The sequence below is a fragment of the Xiphophorus maculatus genome, chromosome 1 (genome assembly GCF_002775205.1).
Source record: "Xiphophorus maculatus strain JP 163 A chromosome 1, X_maculatus-5.0-male, whole genome shotgun sequence".
In the NCBI taxonomy this organism is placed as follows: domain Eukaryota; kingdom Metazoa; phylum Chordata; class Actinopteri; order Cyprinodontiformes; family Poeciliidae; genus Xiphophorus; species Xiphophorus maculatus.
In genome coordinates, this window is record NC_036443.1 from 30,284,594 (window position 1) to 30,305,077 (window position 20,484).

General features: G+C 37.6%; 1 protein-coding gene across 1 annotated transcript; it reads left to right on the top strand.

Moving 5' to 3' along the window:
* Nucleotides 1–247: 247 nt before the first annotated feature.
* LOC102219016 (rhamnose-binding lectin-like) lies at nt 248–20,432 on the top strand. Its single transcript, XM_023336594.1, has 18 exons — nt 248–323; nt 1,441–1,473; nt 1,545–1,604; nt 2,352–2,484; nt 2,738–2,841; nt 3,867–3,935; nt 4,019–4,151; nt 4,405–4,508; nt 14,871–14,939; nt 15,023–15,155; nt 15,409–15,512; nt 16,538–16,606; nt 16,690–16,822; nt 17,076–17,179; nt 18,836–18,904; nt 18,988–19,120; nt 19,239–19,342; nt 20,204–20,432. The coding sequence occupies exons 1-18, from the start codon at nt 263–265 to the stop codon at nt 20,218–20,220; spliced, it is 1,632 nt and encodes a 543-aa protein (XP_023192362.1). The 5' UTR covers nt 248–262; the 3' UTR covers nt 20,221–20,432.
* Nucleotides 20,433–20,484: the final 52 nt, after the last annotated feature.

Below are 20,484 nucleotides of genomic sequence, written 5' to 3' on the forward strand. Positions count from 1 at the left end.
GAAAGTTTCCTGATTCTGTCGTCGCTTCAAGATTTAAACTTTCCATCCATCAGATGTACGGCAAGCCCTTTCTGATCTTATGCAGGCTGCATGCGTGTCAGGAGATGACAGAAGTTGTTTGACTGTGAGAATGGTACACAAAGCAACACCAAGTTAAACAGAGTATCAAATTTACCGAGCAGTTTGTTTTGGTGGAGAAAGTGACGGAGGATTATGGGATGGATTTCCTCCTTGGGGGCTGGGAACAGAGAACGGCTTAAATATGAGCGACCAGCTTCTCCCAGCATCCATCCAGCTCTCCGTCATGCTCTACTCCGCGCTCTGTGAGTACCCCGACGTTTTAATTCAATCTGCTTTAACTATTTCAATTCTACGGACTGCGGGAGAGAAACACACACGAGGGAAAGTTAAGAGTTTGAAATATTTAATGAAAAGTTGTTTATTTTTAACTGTTACTGCACTTCATGCTTTGTTTTGTGGGAATAAGATTTCCCAGTGAAAACTGGGAACTCTGGTCTGTAACTGGTGGGTGAAATGTGCAAAGAAGCACAGCTGGAGCTGTTTCCTTCTCAGATTATAAAACTAATAGATAAACAGATCAGTTAGTTTTTAAAAACAAAATTGTTTAAAAAAGGCGAAAAGAATAACATTTATTATATTTAGCATAAATATCCTGAATTTAAAATGTTCATAAAATCTTTAGCAGTTACAGCAGGATGTCATCAGCATACAGTTTATTTTGGGGAACGTGTGCATATATAATAATATAATTTAATTTGATCTAATAAAGAATTCATATCTAATTAGCTTCCTTGACTTTCATAGACGATTATAGCAGGACGTCATCAGTATACCAGCTTATTTTAGGGAAGATGTATATAATGTATAATATAATATAATATTGATTTCAAAATGTTAATTCATTTGCCAGATGGACATTATTTTGGTTTGGTCATGTGCAGTGGTTTCAGCTCACCACCCTGTGGAACACCACACATTGCTACAATACAAACTAAAAGATACAAACAACTTAAATTGGTCATAATTAATCAATTTTAGTGCAATAAACTTTAATAGTAGGATCTAGTGGAGGGGAACTCAACTCTCAGGTCCAATAAAGCAGGACAGAACATTTTTTCTGCTTTAAATCCCGACTGAAACTCTGGTTGGTTATTGAACATAATCTTTAAAATAAGAATAAATCTCTTTATCAACAGTTCAGTTTATCATTAATCGATTAACCAAAGAATAAAGGAATTTTATTCTCTAGTCTTCACAACAAATAATTCTTACTATTGGGATCATATGTACATGAATTTATAACTAAACTGTCAGCCTGAATGCAGATAGAATATTTTTAATAATTTCCACTGAATCCTGCTGAACTTTCAGCTCATTATGAAAAATCTCACAGCTTTAATAAAATTTTTTCTCTTCTAGTCCTGGCGGTATCATGTGTGCTGATAACTTCAGGTAAAAAGATGCTCTAAGGCGCGTTGCTCGTTAGTTTTAATTCCTGGTGACTGACGGTGTTTTATTTGCAGCTGGCTCCCAGAAGCTTCATGTTGTGGCGTGTGAAGGATCAGTGGCTCAGCTGAAGTGTGGTGAGATCACCGGGTTTGTTGGTTCTGCTTCTAACTGGAGTTATTATCTTTAGAACGATCCAGAATCAACGCAGCTTCAGTTCTTACAGCTGGAAACCAGAGATCAGGATGAACTCCGAGCCTTCAGAGCCACATAAAGATGGTTCCAAAACCAGCCTCCTATCACCTGAAGAACATTTTCAGCATTAAAGGACCAGCTGACCCAGAACGCTGCTGCTGGCGTTCTGACTAAAACCAGGAAGATGGAGCACCTCACCTAGTTCTACATCACCCAGTTCTACAGTCCTTCACTGAGAGAACAGACTTTAAACTACTGCTGGTAGTTTATAAATCACTGAACGGATTAAAGGCTGCTGCTGGATCAACCTTCCAGACCTCTCAGGTTCTGGTGGTGGTTCTGGAAAAGCAGCATTCAGCTTCTATGCATCACAAATCTGGAGCAAACGTTCAGAAAACTGAAAAACAGCTGAAACGCTGAGATTCTTTAAATAAAGGCTCAAACCTACCTGCTCATAGTTGCTTTTGAAACATAATAAATTAAATATTGACCATTATATCTGACATGTATTGACGATTTTGATGATGGCACTCGACAAAATGTAAATTTGTTACTGGCTTCTTAATTGGTGACTGCATGATGGTTTCATAACTTTTTATTTTTGTATTTTATGATGTAAAGCACTTTGAACTGCCTTGTTTGATTGTTTGGAGCTTAAAACGTCCAATGTTTCCAATCCTCTCTGTCAGAGAACGGTGAGGTTATATCTGTGACCAGTGCTACATACGGACGCAGAGACCAGCAGACATGCATCGCTGGACGACCCACCAACCAGATAACCAACGTCCAATGCTCCAGGAGCTCAGACAGCGTTGGCCAGAGGTACAGAAGTTCACCTTTTTGTGTAGCAGATAACCAACGTCCGATGCTCCAGGAGCTTAAGCATCAACCCATTTGGACGTTTTAGAAAATCGTTTGGTACACACATGATCTTTGGGAAGGTGTTTCCCAAAGGCAGCGGCTCAAATATAGTTGCTGAGAAGTTTAAATGTTTTTGTTGGGGTCAAATTGACTTCCAATGAGATGATTGTGGATTAAATCTCTAATCCTCCTTCACTTGAACATCCATCCTCAGCTGCAACGGGAAGCAGAGCTGTTCTATCACAGCATCAAACTCTGTGTTTGGAGATCCCTGCGTTGGAACCTACAAGTACCTGGAGGTGGAGTACAAATGTGAAAGTAAGTAAAGGTTGAAACACTTGAGATTGGTCAAAATCTCCAAGCAGAGGAGGAAAAATTAAAGTTGTCAATAAGAAGCAAAGCTCTGAAAATGGAGCTACAAGAACCACGATGTCCTCTGTTAGCTCTCATAGTTAATGTATTTATTTCAATCTGAATGAAAGACGAGAAACAAAATAAAGCAAGTTTACAATCCTCCTTTCATATTAGAAAACCCCATATTTTAGATTCCTATCCAGTCTTTTTATTACAACTAAAGTCAACTAACATTGTTCTGTGATAAGATGGAAAAATTGCAATTAATTAAAAAAAAGTCTAATATTATTGTTAGAGTCAGAAAACGCCAGAGAGGGGAGAATGTCACAAGATATCCAGAACAGTGGATCCTGACTATTTCTGGATTTTTCGGAGGAACGCTCCAGATAATTTGTGGAAAATTCGCCTGTTGACGTTTTTAATTGTTTCATGTAATATATTTATTTGAAAGAAAATACAGTTTTGGAAGTTGAAATGCCGAGGAGCAACGCTGCTGGGAGGAAGGATCTTTGTTAAAGCTACTTTGTGAACTTAGGATGGAGACTGATCTCTGAGACTCAGTCTGACGTTTTCTAGCATCTGGCTATCATGTTGTTATTTATACATTAATTATTATGATGAACATTCTAAAATCTAGAAATTAATATAAAGAAAGTTAATATTTTGTCAGGTAATGAGGGTTTTTGTTGATTGCTTTCTGAACAAATCTGAATAAATCTGTCATTAACTGTGTAAGTGTAAGGTGTGACCAGAGAGCAAAGCATCATGTGTTTTCTTTACTGTGTTAAAGAACACATGTCGGCCATGTTCCCCATCAGCACCAATGTTTTAACAGCTGGATTATAAGCAGCTGCCTTCAACCAATAAACCAGTTCAAACATGTGAGAACTGAAGGTGCTGCTGAACGGAGGGCCGGGCTTTCTCCATCCTGTCCATCTCTAACTTTCTATTCAGGGTCATTAATGTGACCTGGATCTCTCTTATGACAGACCCTGAAAAAAAACCTCAGAGCGGTCCCACTGTGGCATGTGAGGGATCAGTGGCTCAACTCCAGTGTGGTAAGATCACTGGTTTTACTGGTCAGTTCTGGAGCCTTAAACCAGGAAAATGTCTCTCCAACGTTTCCTCTTCTCTTTGCCAGACGGAGGAAAGGTTATATCTGTGACCAGTGCTACATACGGACGCAGAGACCAGCAGACATGCATCGCTGGACGACCCACCAACCAGATAACCAACGTCCAATGCTCCAGGAGCTCAGACAGCGTTGGCCAGAGGTACAGAAGTTCACCTTTTTGTGTAGCAGATAACCAACGCCCGATGCTCCAGGAGCTTAAGCATCAACCCATTTGGACGTTTTAGAAAATCGTTTGGTACACACATGATCTTTGGGAAGGTGTTTCCCAAAGGCAGCAGCTCAAATATAGTTGCTGAGAAGTTTAAATGTTTTTGTTGGGGTCAAATTGACTTCCAAAGAGATGATTGTGGATTAAATCTCTAATCCTCCTTCACTTGAACATCCATCCTCAGCTGCAACGGGAAGCAGAGCTGTTCTATCACAGCATCAAACTCTGTGTTTGGAGATCCCTGCGTTGGAACCTACAAGTACCTGGAGGTGGAGTACAAATGTGAAAGTAAGTAAAGGTTGAAACACTTGAGATTGGTCAAAATCTCCAAGCAGAGGAGGAAAAATTAAAGTTGTCAATAAGAAGCAAAGCTCTGAAAATGGAGCTACAAGAACCACGATGTCCTCTGTTAGCTCTCATAGTTAATGTATTTATTTCAATCTGAATGAAAGACGAGAAACAAAATAAAGCAAGTTTACAATCCTCCTTTCATATTAGAAAACCCCATATTTTAGATTCCTATCCAGTCTTTTTATTACAACTAAAGTCAACTAACATTGTTCTGTGATAAGATGGAAAAATTGCAATTAATTAAAAAAAAGTCTAATATTATTGTTAGAGTCAGAAAACGCCAGAGAGGGGAGAATGTCACAAGATATCCAGAACAGTGGATCCCGACTATTTCTGGATTTTTCGGAGGAACGCTCCAGATAATTTGTGGAAAATTCGCCTGTTGACGTTTTTAATTGTTTCATGTAATATATTTATTTGAAAGAAAATACAGTTTTGGAAGTTGAAATGCCGAGGAGCAACGCTGCTGGGAGGAAGGATCTTTGTTAAAGCTACTTTGTGAACTTAGGATGGAGACTGATCTCTGAGACTCAGTCTGACGTTTTCTAGCATCTGGCTATCATGTTGTTATTTATACATTAATTATTATGATCAGTGTTGTATAAAGTACTGAAATCTCAGAGTCAAGTAAAAGTACAAGTACCTCTCCAAAATATGACTTTGGTAAAAGTCCAAGTCACTGACTGAAATGTTACTTGAGTAAAAGTCTTAAAGTATCTGAAACTTCTTGTACTTAAGTATGGAAATTACTGTAAAAATGGATGTACTCAAGTAATGTAATGAAAAGTACAAGTAAAAAGTAAAACAAGGCAAATGCAGTTTGAATGACATTTTTTATATTTTGGTAAACTTGTCAAATACACTTAAAATAATGTACCCAACCAAGTGCAGGCAAAATTAAACCTGCTAATAGATATACCTGCAGGCATCATTTAGTTAAGAAAATTAGGTGCTTTACCTATAGCACAAGGTTAACTTAACCTGCTTTACAACTGAACCAGCTTCTTAGTAAACCCTCCAGGACAGAAAATACAAAGTTTTTGTAAACCTTAAGTTTTCCCTTCAAGTAAGGTCAGTGCTGAAAATGAGAAAAATAAATAGTACAGAAAATGAGGCCAACATGAAGAAAAAGAGCTGTTACGATTACTCTACTTCACAAATCAGTGAATCAGTCAATGCTACAGTCAGTAGGTGGTGCACACAACTGGTCATTATGCAAAAGAAAAAAAGAATTGGGAGGGAAATGCAGCTTATTGGCATCTGTAAACCTGGTTTTGAACTTGCATGCATTTCCTATATTCGTTAAATTTAGTCTAAATTGCTATCGCTATGGCTTCTGTCCCCCTTGAACAGAGGAGTCTAGGTAGCCTGTGTTAAGGAAGGAAGTTATTAGGTTAGCTTAAACTTTTGGAAAAAGCATGGCTCTCCTCTCCTCCTGTTAGCCGGGTCGCAAGTGGATCTCGTCACAGCTGGCAAGGAGACGGCAAGGCACAATGACGTCACAGATCACAGAGTTTAATTCCATACCAAGCAATGAACAACAAAACTGCAGAGGAACAGAGATATGCATTTTCTCATAAAAATAAAAACACACACAAGGGGTAGACAGACAAACACAGAGACAGACAAAGGCGCCCACGTGGAGAAAAGATGAAAAAACTCTCCCTCTCCGGTGATGACCTGAAACTATAAACCAAAAGGGTGTTTCCCTATTTAATATATGCAGTCAAGGCGTTCCGTTCTTTGACCTATTAGAAACTCCGTAGGGACTCAGAAAACTTGGACAGTCCCCTCATTATGGCAAAGGTGTCTGTTTTTTTTTTATCTAAGTAAGAGGGCGGACCACTTCGTGCCCATCGCTGCCTGATACGGAAGATCCCTGGCGCCAAACGTCCTAAGATGAGATTTCACAGACACCTCCGTAGCCCCCACTCCCATTGGAATGCAAATTTATTGCTCTGTTGTGTCAATGGGGGAGGAAAAGGCCCTACTTCCCCCATGCTCCACAGAAAACTGTTCCAAATAAAGTGTTGGCTATCCCTTTACACATGTCGTAAGATTAAGTGTATTTTTAGCATTAAATAATCATTTTCCTTAACAATCCCCCTTTTGAGGTCTTAATCAAAAGACCTCAATAAAAATTGATTAAGCCTTCTAATACAGAACCAAAACTATGTATGAAAAAACGAAAAAAACCGAAAAATAAAAAGACAAAAGAGTGACGTACCCTAATTACATACAATCCCCCTTTGAAACAAAACCCAAGGTGTAGAAAGACTTATCCTTAAAAATGTAAAATCATAAAACAAAATTATCACAATACAACCAAAACACAAGACAAACCAAAAACCCAAAGTATACAATAAAAAATAAAGCAGGGACATACATATAAAAAACTAGTAAGAAATGCTCTGCAACTTCAAAGACAACATTCATCACAAAATTACAAACGTCGAACCAAGAAACACACAAAATTACAATCTGCTGCACGTCTTTTCTGTTTTTTTTTTTTTTTTTTTTAATGTCCATCGACAGTCTCTCAAAAAATATGAAGTCTTCGTCAGAAATTGTTCAAAAAATGCGCGCAAAAAACAAAACGACAGTCCTTTTCAGAGTTCACAACTAACGAAAAAAACACGCAATAAAAGTTTATGATGATCCTCTTGCAGCTTGATCTTCTTCGGTCGAAAACCTCAGGCTTCCACCTGAGCGTCCGTTGCTCACTGAAAATGGGATTATTAGGTCAATATTACAGAGAGATGTCAAGGAGAAAATGAAATCTCCTCGTGAGGAAACCAAATCTCGTGAAGCGACCTGTCACAGGTTATTAAACAGACATTTTGTTTCAACATGAATTTCATTAGCATCAGAAACCCAATTACAACATTCTTTAATATCATCTTCATTAATGTCAGCATAATCAAACGATGGTTTCACCTAAAAATAAATTTGTTTTGTTATCTTCCATCCAGGGAAATTATTTTAATCCTTTTATCAAAGAACGCAGATTTTGAATGAGACCACATCCGCAGGGCACCAGGAAACCAAACTGAAACGACAAAACAGAGATCAGATTTGTCCAAGGGCATCATTCATTTGTGTAATCATCACAAACATCTTCAATTCACTGTGTGTTCAAGTGAATCCTCCAATGCTCGTGACTCTGTGGCTGCTATCCTCGTAATAAGTGTGAAACCGCTTCTCCAAGCAGCCCCACCCCTGCCTCGCATGACAACAGCTTGTGTGACAGAGTCCAGAGTCCCACCTGGAGCTTGGAACTCCAGGGCAGTCTGCGTGTAAAACCATGAGCAACACATCACTTGAAACCTTATCTCCTAGTTTGTCCAATTCTGCTCATCAAATGGTGGATGTGATCCCTTCAATGTACGTTGCTATTATTATATACTATAGCTCCAACCGATGAAAAATACCAAAACCCTGTAATCATTTGCTTCAAAAGACATGTTTCCAAAGTAACGTTTTCCCAGAATGTTAAACAAATGCAGATCTTTTCTTAAACCAATCTTGTAAAAATAGGATCAAACAAACGAAACAAAACAAACACAAAAACCTAAAAATGTAGTTGTAAAGCTTACATTTACCATCAAAAATGAAAATCGCTGTGAATTAAACTGTCCCATTTAAATTACTTTTATAGAACAAACTAGATCTTATTGGTTATTTATCTAAATCATTTTACATGCGTTCCTTAAACAAAATTCAAAAGAGTTAGACCTGGAGAAATTATAATGTAAATGTATGCCTTAACAAATCCAAACATTTTCAAAATATACCAATTTTTACCTCGGCTTTTACTTGTCGTCGAATTTAAAGTTTTATTCAAAATCGTTTTAAATGGATGTAAATCAAAAAATCAAAATCAAGTTTAGAAAAATCATTATAATCCCACCTGTGTACTTTTAGTGATTAGTGATAACTTTAATCAAGAACAGATTCTTCAAAACATTTCTTAAAACATTCATGCTCCATTAAATTAATGCTCTGAAAATGGCTGACACAATAATATTTTAATTTCTATAGTTATTTTCCCAAGGTAATTAACCAAAATATGCTTCATTATCACTATAAATTTATCTATTTTCTCAAAATATGTTAGCCCATTGTCAGAAAATCTTTTAATGGAGAACAACTCAAACCTATTTAAAATAAGCACATATATTACCAGAGAATATCTTTTCCTTTCACTTTTATGTGTAGCACAGATCAGACATGTTCTTCAAAAATTTGTTTAAGTATTATAAAAGATGAACCCATACATCTTCTCCCCCTTTGATACATTACTGACTAATGTATCACTATTTCTAGTATGTGAAATAACGATGTCGATGAAGCAGGGTCATTATTTTACTGAGAAATTCTACCCAATACTGCCCCGTCCTAACAGGCAAACTGTCAAAACAAACAGAACAATTTATTATAGCATGCTTTAAACCTTCAAGATTGCTATTTTCAAAAAACATTTCACATTACAGTTTTAAAACTCAGTATTCAATTTTACTCTCATGATTATCAAATAATTCGTTGTAGAAAACTTCTCAAAAATTTTCTGCAGTGTTTGACAAAGCATGTGTACCAATTAAGACTCTGCGAAGGTTTTGCATAACGAACCAGAGAGACGTTGAAGAAAAAAAAAAAAAATTCAAACACAGTTAACAAAGAAAATCCAAAAATAATAAATTGGGCCCCTACTGAAATCAACATAACAAAAAACAACACAGGTAGTAACAGAACGACGTAAGCACAAACTGACCTAACAAGACATGAGGGGAACTTAGATAACGGCTGATCAGACCATTAACACACTAAGGGGTAATTAAACACAAAATCCTAAAATACTGGTCAGTATATCACTAAATCTACAAATGAAAAGAAAGTAAACTAAAGATCAAATTTCCCCCTCCCCCTTTCGGAACAAAATAAGAGGAAACTGGTAACTCAAAATGAATTCGTGATATTTAACAAAATATAGAAGAACTGACACTTAAAGTTAACTAAATGAGTGCAGAACAAATAGCCAACTAAGGAGTCAGACTAATGAAAACAAATTTAAAGATATAAATCTAAACTACTCACTACTCACTATATAAAAGTAATATGAAAGGAAACCAGAAAATCATTACCAAGAGTGTCAGCGTGTGACAGTTGACTCAGTGTTTTGATGCTAAAAACTTATATTTAACATTTTCCACATTATTCCTTACTCACTATGTATTCGCTTGTTTAAACTATCTACTTTAAAGAGAAAATGTTTCACTAAAGCTAGGAAACCAAACCGCATCAAACATCCTGTCTTATGTGATGAGAAAAAACTCTCTACTCCTTCCTATAATCTATAATGTGAAACAATACCCTAAAATTTAAACAGCCAATCTCTATGTTCCTTAGGAAAAAGAAAAATTAAATCCTTTTGTACTTTTAGATTTCACAATTTAAATTTGAAAGTCACTACACCAGTCTGAGCAAACTCCATTGTCAGACCATAAAACAAATTCCTAAGCCCACCATAAAACCCCCTTTTCACCTCTCGGAGGAACTATTTGTATGGCAGGAAAAAGAGCCAATAAGGATTTCAGGAAGAACTCCCAATTCTTTAAATTTATTAGTAGGCTTTGTCAGTGAAAGCATCAGATATGTTTTAGTCTCCTTTAATTGTAAAATTTGAACTTAAAAACCCTTTTGTCGTACCATTACAAAAATTGTAAGTTATATTCAGAGAGTTTGTCAGAAGGTACTTTAAATGATGGGAGAGACAATGATTTGCCTCACAGCTGCTTGTTCTCCCGTGATGAACTTCTGTGAATGGGGTTGAAACTCCTCCTTGGGCTCCATTAGTCTCATGTCTAAATAAACATACTTGTCGCTTCTTCTTGTTTTTTGCTATTTATTTATTTTCCTTAATTTTCTTATGTTATTTGCAGCCCTCTCGTCTGTCTACAGGCACTATTTAATCATCTCTTATTACAGTTTAATATTGATTCTCTACAATAATTCCATATAATGTTTTTTATTAACCAATAAGTTATTTCAAACTTAATGTTATCCTTCAACAACAAATCTTGTAAATTTTAGCAAACTTTTCTATATTTAACCAATTTCTATTTAACAAGAGAGTGACTTCCAATTTATCCTGTCTAATTATCCGTAAGTCCTGTAGATTTAACAATATTTTATCTATCTTAAAGTTTTGGTCTGTTTGAAAAAGACTGATTGTGAAAATATCTAGAGTCAGTTGCATATTGCAGTTTGTTGTTATCTGAACAATTACCGCTTACAGTTAGAGCCTGTTTCTCTAAAAATCTACGTTTTTTCTTATCCTCAACTCATGAAAAAAGTCCTATTTTACTCATTGTATGTTATTCCATTTTCCTACTACCTTCACAGCCTTAGAAGGAATAATTAACATTATATCCACTATGTAGTTCTCAAGTCTATATAAATTTTTATTTAATTTATTTCATTGCTGTACCTAATCAGTTATGTATTTATCTATTCACCCATTCACCATATTTATGTAGTTAACTATTAATTTGCCAAGACAGCATTTCTACAATCCTCTGTGACCTCATTTTCTTGGCTTATTCTTTCTTATTTTATTTATTTATTTATTCATTTATTTAACCTTAGAACCCATAATTTATTTTCAATTTGTTCAGATGATTTATTTTATCAAAATTCTATCCTTTAATCACCTTCCAAACTGTACACTGCAGGTCACACTGCTGTTAATGTTTAATTTTAATAATTTAGTCCAATTTAACACAGAGGATGTTTGTAAAAACTAGAAATTTTGCACCATAAAACAACACTAAAAATTTCTCTGTATTTATAAGACATGAAATACCCAGTGATATTTCATCTCCAATCACACACACTTTCACACCAAAATGAATTGCAACACAATACAAAAACACAAAACATGTTACAGAAAACACAAAACACACATCCGGCCAGGTTTCATAGTCAGTCAGAATTTCATCAGTCCCCAAGTGTCAGTCTGTGGTCATTATTCTATCAAATTTTACTGTAATTTATATCAATTTTACTAAAGTTTATATGAAATTTACTGAAGCTTCAGGAATTGTCCAATGTTTTATTAACATATTTTCATGTGTCAATTTAATTAATTTTAAACTCCAATCGTCAGGAACCTTTTAATTCCCCGTGCACGTTTAAAAAAAATCTCAAAGTTATGTTAAAATCAAACCACAACCAATAATTTTGTTTTCTGGTACCAGTTTAATTTACTTAACTGTTATTTTTATTTTATTTATTTATTTTTTAAACTAAACGACCACGTTTTCGCCATCGTTCTACTTTCCCCGTTAAGACGAACCCCGACCATAAAATAGCGTATAGCACGTGTCGCAACTCAGTGTCCATAATAACTTCACAATAAAACGCAGCCCAATCAATGCAAATTCACACAAACAGCGCTATTCAAACAACTTAACACTCTGCTGAAACACACAGCCAGCCCGAACTCGTGCACGCGCACACACACGACCACATACACACATACTCACACAGATACACACGCAAATACACACGCAGATACACACGCAGATACACACGCAGATACACACGCAGAGCTCTGCACGCACACTTCACCCAGAAGAGCCGCTAGCTTCAAAAACACCACAAACAGACAAATACAGATAACACTAAACAGAATGATAGACAAATTAGAAAGACAAGAGGAGAAGGAAAACAAAAATACAAAGAAGGCGCCAGCTAAAAATAAAAATGCAACCTCAAAGCTTACCGCAAGCTTATAATAAGAATTTACCACAAATTCTATCCGTCGGTCTACCCCAGACCTATCTAGTGTACCACACACTCAAAGTTTACCACAAACTATAATAAGAATTTACCACAAATTCTATCTGACGGCCTACCTCAGACCTATCTAGTGTACCACACACTAATACTTGATTACTATTTCTCAAAATCTAAAGCCTACCCCAGGCTATTTTACCGTAACAGTCTACCTCAGACTATTCAAAGTGTACCACACACTCAAACTAAATTTTAATACACAATTTCCTTTCAATTTAGAGGTACAAGACTAAATCCTCAGGGCAAAAGAACAATAATGAAGAAAAACCCAGCCTTTTTGACAATAGGGTAGCAAATCCTATGTCCGGAACCGCCACGATCCTCTTGTTTCCTGTGTATTGCAATCCAATCAGTAATTCACTGGCTATTTTAAAGACACAATCTATCTATCTCTGCAGCTCCGAAAACTCCGCGCGGCTGGATACAGCCACAACAATCCAGCTCGCCTTTTTCCCAGCACACGGCGGTGCAAACAACAAAAGAATAATGAAAAGTATCTCACCTCACCGAGCCGAACCAGGCCAACGCGTGACAGAGCCGCCCGCTCAAAATCCGCAACCGAACGAGCCCCCAAATTGTTAAGGAAGGAAGTTATTAGGTTAGCTTAAACTTTTGGAAAAAGCATGGCTCTCCTCTCCTCCTGTTAGCCAGGTCGCAAGTGGATCTCGTCACAGCTGGCAAGGAGACGGCAAGGCACAATGACGTCACAGATCACAGAGTTTAATTCCATACCAAGCAATGAACAACAAAACTGCAGAGGAACAGAGATATGCATTTTCTCATAAAAATAAAAACACACACAAGGGGTAGACAGACAAACACAGAGACAGACAAAGGCGCCCACGTGGAGAAAAGATGAAAAAACTCTCCCTCTCCGGTGATGACCTGAAACTATAAACCAAAAGGGTGTTTCCCTATTTAATATATGCAGTCAAGGCGTTCCGTTCTTTGACCTATTAGAAACTCCGTAGGGACTCAGAAAACTTGGACAGTCCCCTCATTATGGCAAAGGTGTCTGTTTTTTTTTATCTAAGTAAGAGGGCGGACCACTTCGTGCCCATCGCTGCCTGATACGGAAGATCCCTGGCGCCAAAAGTCCTAAGATGAGATTTCACAGACACCTCCGTAGCCCCCACTCCCATTGGAATGCAAATTTATTGCTCTGTTGTGTCAATGGGGGAGGAAAAGGCCCTACTTCCCCCATGCTCCACAGAAAACTGTTCCAAATAAAGTGTTGGCTATCCCTTTACACATGTCGTAAGATTAAGTGTATTTTTAGCATTAAATAATCATTTTCCTTAACACCTGCTACAGTCAACATTAGGCCTAAGCTAAATACACCACGTATGGAACTGAAACAATGCCAAACAAAGTTCATTTATGGTCAACGTTTCACAATACAGTAGTACCTAGTGACCAAGCTATAGTTACTGAAACAGGAGGATTATAACCATTTCATAAGACGTTACCTCGATGTGTTTCTTCAAGTTGGACGGGGAGTTTTTGTAAGATAGAATTTCCGCATCTTCGGGCAGGAATAACATAAACTGCATGCGGTACGACGAATCTTTAACACCCACGAAAGAGTATATTGTGTTTAAATAAGGCCATGGGCTCTCATCACCAGCTGGTGGTTCCCCTGGAGCCGTGTCCGACGTAGTTGCAGTCGTTGTGGTCTCCGTCTCCTCCTCCATGTGGCTGCTGCTGATTGCGAGACTTGCTTTGTGTTTAATGGGAGAAGCGAAACAGGTGTATCCTATTGGAGGTGATGAACAAGCCCAGGCAAGTAGGCGACCTACTTTGTTCGGTAGCCTACTTGCTACTTGCTAATCAGTAGGTGGGGTCAAAACACTTTGCGTTTCTCTCTCTCGCTTTTTTGTAACGAGTAACTAAACCACACATTGAAAATGTATCGGAGTAAAAGTACGCAATTAAGTTCGGAAATATAGTGAAGTAAAAGTGAAAGTCATCAAAAATTTTCATACTCCAGGAAAGTATGAAGTACTCCAAAATATACTTAAGTAAAGTAGTGAAGTATTTTTACTTCGTTACTATACAACACTGATTATGATGAACATTCTAAAATCTAGAAATTAATATAAAGAAAGTTAATATTTTGTCAGGTAATGAGGGTTTTTGTTGATTGCTTTCTGAACAAATCTGAATAAATCTGTCATTAACTGTGTAAGTGTAAGGTGTGACCAGAGAGCAAAGCATCATGTGTTTTCTTTACTGTGTTAAAGAACACATGTCGGCCATGTTCCCCATCAGCACCAATGTTTTAACAGCTGGATTATAAGCAGCTGCCTTCAACCAATAAACCAGTTCAAACATGTGAGAACTGAAGGTGCTGCTGAACGGAGGGCCGGGCTTTCTCCATCCTGTCCATCTCTAACTTTCTATTCAGGGTCATTAATGTGACCTGGATCTCTCTTATGACAGACCCTGAAAAAAAACCTCAGAGCGGTCCCACTGTGGCATGTGAGGGATCAGTGGCTCAACTCCAGTGTGGTAAGATCACTGGTTTTACTGGTCAGTTCTGGAGCCTTAAACCAGGAAAATGTCTCTCCAACGTTTCCTCTTCTCTTTGCCAGACGGAGGAAAGGTTATATCTGTGACCAGTGCTACATACGGACGCAGAGACCAGCAGACATGCATCGCTGGACGACCCACCAACCAGATAACCAACGTCCAATGCTCCAGGAGCTCAGACAGCGTTGGCCAGAGGTACAGAAGTTCACCTTTTTGTGTAGCAGATAACCAACGCCCGATGCTCCAGGAGCTTAAGCATCAACCCATTTGGACGTTTTAGAAAATCGTTTGGTACACACATGATCTTTGGGAAGGTGTTTCCCAAAGGCAGCAGCTCAAATATAGTTGCTGAGAAGTTTAAATGTTTTTGTTGGGGTCAAATTGACTTCCAAAGAGATGATTGTGGATTAAATCTCTAATCCTCCTTCACTTGAACATCCATCCTCAGCTGCAACGGGAAGCAGAGCTGTTCTATCACAGCATCAAACTCTGTGTTTGGAGATCCCTGCGTTGGAACCTACAAGTACCTGGAGGTGGAGTACAAATGTGAAAGTAAGTAAAGGTTGAAACACTTGAGATTGGTCAAAATCTCCAAGCAGAGGAGGAAAAATTAAAGTTGTCAATAAGAAGCAAAGCTCTGAAAATGGAGCTACAAGAACCACGATGTCCTCTGTTAGCTCTCATAGTTAATGTATTTATTTCAATCTGAATGAAAGACGAGAAACAAAATAAAGCAAGTTTACAATCCTCCTTTCATATTAGAAAACCCCATATTTTAGATTCCTATCCAGTCTTTTTATTACAACTAAAGTCAACTAACATTGTTCTGTGATAAGATGGAAAAATTGCAATTAATTAAAAAAAAGTCTAATATTATTGTTAGAGTCAGAAAACGCCAGAGAGGGGAGAATGTCACAAGATATCCAGAACAGTGGATCCCGACTATTTCTGGATTTTTCGGAGGAACGCTCCAGATAATTTGTGGAAAATTCGCCTGTTGACGTTTTTAATTGTTTCATGTAATATATTTATTTGAAAGAAAATACAGTTTTGGAAGTTGAAATGCCGAGGAGCAACGCTGCTGGGAGGAAGGATCTTTGTTAAAGCTACTTTGTGAACTTAGGATGGAGACTGATCTCTGAGACTCAGTCTGACGTTTTCTAGCATCTGGCTATCATGTTGTTATTTATACATTAATTATTATGATGAACATTCTAAAATCTAGAAATTAATATAAAGAAAGTTAATATTTTGTCAGGTAATGAGGGTTTTTGTTGATTGCTTTCTGAACAAATCTGAATAAATCTGTCATTAACTGTGTAAGTGTAAGGTGTGACCAGAGAGCAAAGCATCATGTGTTTTCTTTACTGTGTTAAAGAACACATGTCGGCCATGTTCCCCATCAGCACCAATGTTTTAACAGCTGGATTATAAGCAGCTGCCTTCAACCAATAAACCAGTTCAAACATGTGAGAACTGAAGGTGCTGCTGAACGGAGGGCCGGGCTTTCTCCATCCTGTCCATCTCTAACTTTCTATTCAGGGTCATTAATGTGACCTGGATCTCTCTTATGACAGACCCTGAAAAAAAACCTCAGAGCGGTCCCACTGTGGCATGTGAGGGATCAGTGGCTCAACTCCAGTGCGGTAAGATCACTGGTTTTACTGGTCAGTTCTGGAGCCTTAAACCAGGAAAATGTCTCTCCAACGTTTCCTCTTCTCTTTGCCAGACGGAGGAAAGGTTATATCTGTGACCAGTGCTACATACGGACGCAGAGACCAGCAGACATGCATCGCTGGACGACCCACCAACCAGATAACCAACGTCCAATGCTCCAGGAGCTCAGACAGCGTTGGCCAGAGGTACAGAAGTTCACCTTTTTGTGTAGCAGATAACCAACGCCCGATGCTCCAGGAGCTTAAGCATCAACCCATTTGGACGTTTTAGAAAATCGTTTGGTACACACATGATCTTTGGGAAGGTGTTTCCCAAAGGCAGCGGCTCAAATATAGTTGCTGAGAAGTTTAAATGTTTTTGTTGGGGTCAAATTGACTTCCAAAGAGATGATTGTGGATTAAATCTCTAATCCTCCTTCACTTGAACATCCATCCTCAGCTGCAACGGGAAGCAGAGCTGTTCTATCACAGCATCAAACTCTGTGTTTGGAGATCCCTGCGTTGGAACCTACAAGTACCTGGAGGTGGAGTACAAATGTGAAAGTAAGTAAAGGTTGAAACACTTGGATTTGACAAAGTCAGGGATGCAATCAATTAATCAACTGATTAGGTTTATTAGATTTAAATTAGTTAGATTCTTTTAACTCATAATATCCGTTTAGACCAGGGGTGCCCAAAGTGGGTCCTGGAGGGCCGGTATCCTGCACGTTTTAGTTCTCTCCCTGGTTTTACCAACAACCTTTTCAGCAGGTCAGTGTTCTTCTTAGGCCTCTAACGAGCCGCCATTGGATCCAGGTGCGTTAAACCAGGGAGAAAACTAAAACATGCAGGATGCCGGGCCTCCAGGACCCACTTTGGTCACCCCTGGTTTAGACCTTCTTTAGTGTTGTAGTTTGGCCGCCGTCCAGCAGAGGGCGCCGCTGGTCTTCCTAAAACAGCCTGTTGAAAACAGAATTAAAGATGGCGGCCATATCAGAACGGGTAGCGGTTAAAACACTTTAAATCTGACAGGATCGCAAAAACCTTCACAAAACTTTTAACTTTTTCTCATTTTGTCACACTAAGACCCTTAGGCAACAGGAATCGCATCCATTCAGCTTATTGATGAATAAGATTAATAATCTTTAAAGTTTTATGGCACTATCCGGATTACCTGGATTCATTAGCTAAACATGCTAGCAGACGTGGGTAGTAACTAGTTACATGTAGCTGAGCAACCTTTTGGAAAAGATTTATATTAGGAGTATATTTTTCATTTTAACTATTTTTTATGAGGTTTACTTGAGTAAAATTTCTGGATCCTCTGCCCTCTGGGAGTAACTTCACTGAATGAAGAAAAAAATTATTCTAAACAAAAATTCACCTGCAGTTTTTCATTAGTTTTTAATTTTAGAAATTTGAAAAAATGCTTATTTTGCCTGACTTTGTTATTTTGTAATTATGAATTATATTCATTTTTTATCTTTAAAACACCAAACTTTCCCTGTAACTTTTGTTTTGGACCGTCTGATGGTGTAATTTTTAAACATTAAATAATCGATGTTTTGATCAGTCGCTCAGTAGTTGAGTCGCCTTTTACCAAATGCAGTTTGATCAAAGTTTCATGTGTTTAATTTGGGTTTTATTTGCAACAGAAAAGCAGAAATTAGTGCATAATTAGCAGCGGGTTTATTTTTGGAGTATCGTAGTAAATGGGGTTGAAGACAAATGTGTGCCACAATTTCAGAAAAACAATGCTCTAAACTAAATAAAATAAAAAATAATTAACAAATGAGAAAATTTATCAGTAAATCATTTTACTCCACTAAACTTTTGTTATTAGATATAACTGCTCGTTGTTGATGTTTTCAGTTAAAAGCAGAAAAATACAATAAAAATATTAGCTTTGAATTTAACAATCATTAGCTGTTTGCGTGGTAAGAGTGGACCAGAGAACAAAACATCATGTTTTCTTTGTTGTGTTTAAACATGTCGGCCATGTTCCCGCTCACTCACTAACGATGTTTTATCAGCAGCTGGATTAAGAGCAGCCGCCTTCAACCAATGAACCGAGTCAAACACGAAGGTTCTGCTGGACCTCCACTCTGTTTTTAACTCTAATGAAAGCATGGAGGGCCGGGCTTTCTCCAATTCCACCTCTAACTTTGTATTCAGAGTCCTGACGGGTCATTAATGTGACCTGGATCTCTCTTATGACAGACCCTGAAAGAAAACCTCAGAACGGTCCCACTGTGGCATGTGAGGGATCAGTGGCTCAACTCCAGTGTGGTAAGATCACTGGTTTTACTGGTCAGTTCTGGAGCCTTAAACCAGGAAAATGTCTCTCCAACGTTTCCTCTTCTCTTTGCCAGACAAAGGTGAGGTTATATCTGTGACCAGTGCTACATACGGACGCAGGGATCAGAAGACGTGCATCGCTGGACGACCCACCAACCAGATAACCAACGTCCAATGCTCCAGGAGCTCAGACAGCGTTGGCCAGAGGTACAGAAGTTCACCTTTTTGTAAATGTTTATAAAACTGGATCTAAATGTGTGAACTAGGAGGTTCACAAAGATAAAAATCTAATTTTATTGGAAACTGACTTGATTTGAATCCACAGATGCAACGGGAAACAGCTTTGTAACGTCGAAGCCAGTAACTCGATGTTTGGAGATCCCTGCGTTGGAACCTATAAATACCTGGAGGTGGATTATATTTGTTACGGTGAGTTTAGCCTCTAAGGTTTGTGCATAAACTAAAATTAGTTCAACTAGAGTTAGCTAAAAGCCTATGAATAGCATGTATGCTATCACTACCATGTTGGCCAACACTGATTTACTCCTTGTTAGTTTGTTAGGTTGAGGTTTTGTATCAAAGTTAGCTTAAATGCTATGTGAACTAAAATTCTAACATCAGAATAGTGGCTGTTGGTAGCATGTTGACCTACAGCAAACAAATAGACCTTAATTTGGGGATATTTACAGCGACATACTCCATCTTGATGGCAAACTACGTTGCATAAACTAAAATTAGCTAAGCTAGTTAGCATACGTGCCATTTATAGGATTCTAGCTATCATTAGCACATGACCTACAGCAATAGAAGTGTATGAGCTACAATGTTAATATTAGCTTAAATACTACCATTACCATGTTGGTCATCAATCACTAGCATATTGGCTAACTTTGGCTCCCTTCAGTGTACAAACGTTGGTGTATGAGCTGAAACTACATGCTAACATTAGCTTGTGGGCCCAGTCGGGAGACATTATCCACTCAAAATGTGAAATACTGAAACACTTCTTCCAAAAAAACATTTTATTCTGAGAAAATCTGCTTTAACAAAGATGTAGTTTTGGGGTCTGAACATTTATGCAGCCAGGTTGTTGCAGCTTTTTTTCTTCGAACAGATTTTAAATTTAATTTAAAATATTTTTAAAAAAAATAAACTTCAAACATTTTATTAAAGAACATTTATTTTTCTTGGCCCTTGAGTGTTTTCAGCTCAACAATTTTGCTTCTAATGGAAAAAAAAGTTTCTAAAGTGTTTAAAAGTTATATTGATATTTTCTTTTTCTTTTTGCAGCTTTTCTGACTGGGTGAAACCGTCATCAGGTCTCCTGTGTTCTGGATGAAATTCATAATAATCAGGAACATCTACAGCATTGATTAGCAGCTTAATGTCTCTTCAAATTAAATTTAAATACTTTATTGGTCTCAAGGGGAAATTTTCTACTCTTCTCTTTCTTTAAGATTTCTCAACCTGTTTTGCTTTTTTATTTCAATTTTTCATGAATAAACCTGACTTGCATTTACATTTTCTGGATAAAAACTCTTCCAAAAACCTTCCTAAACTATAAATTCAGT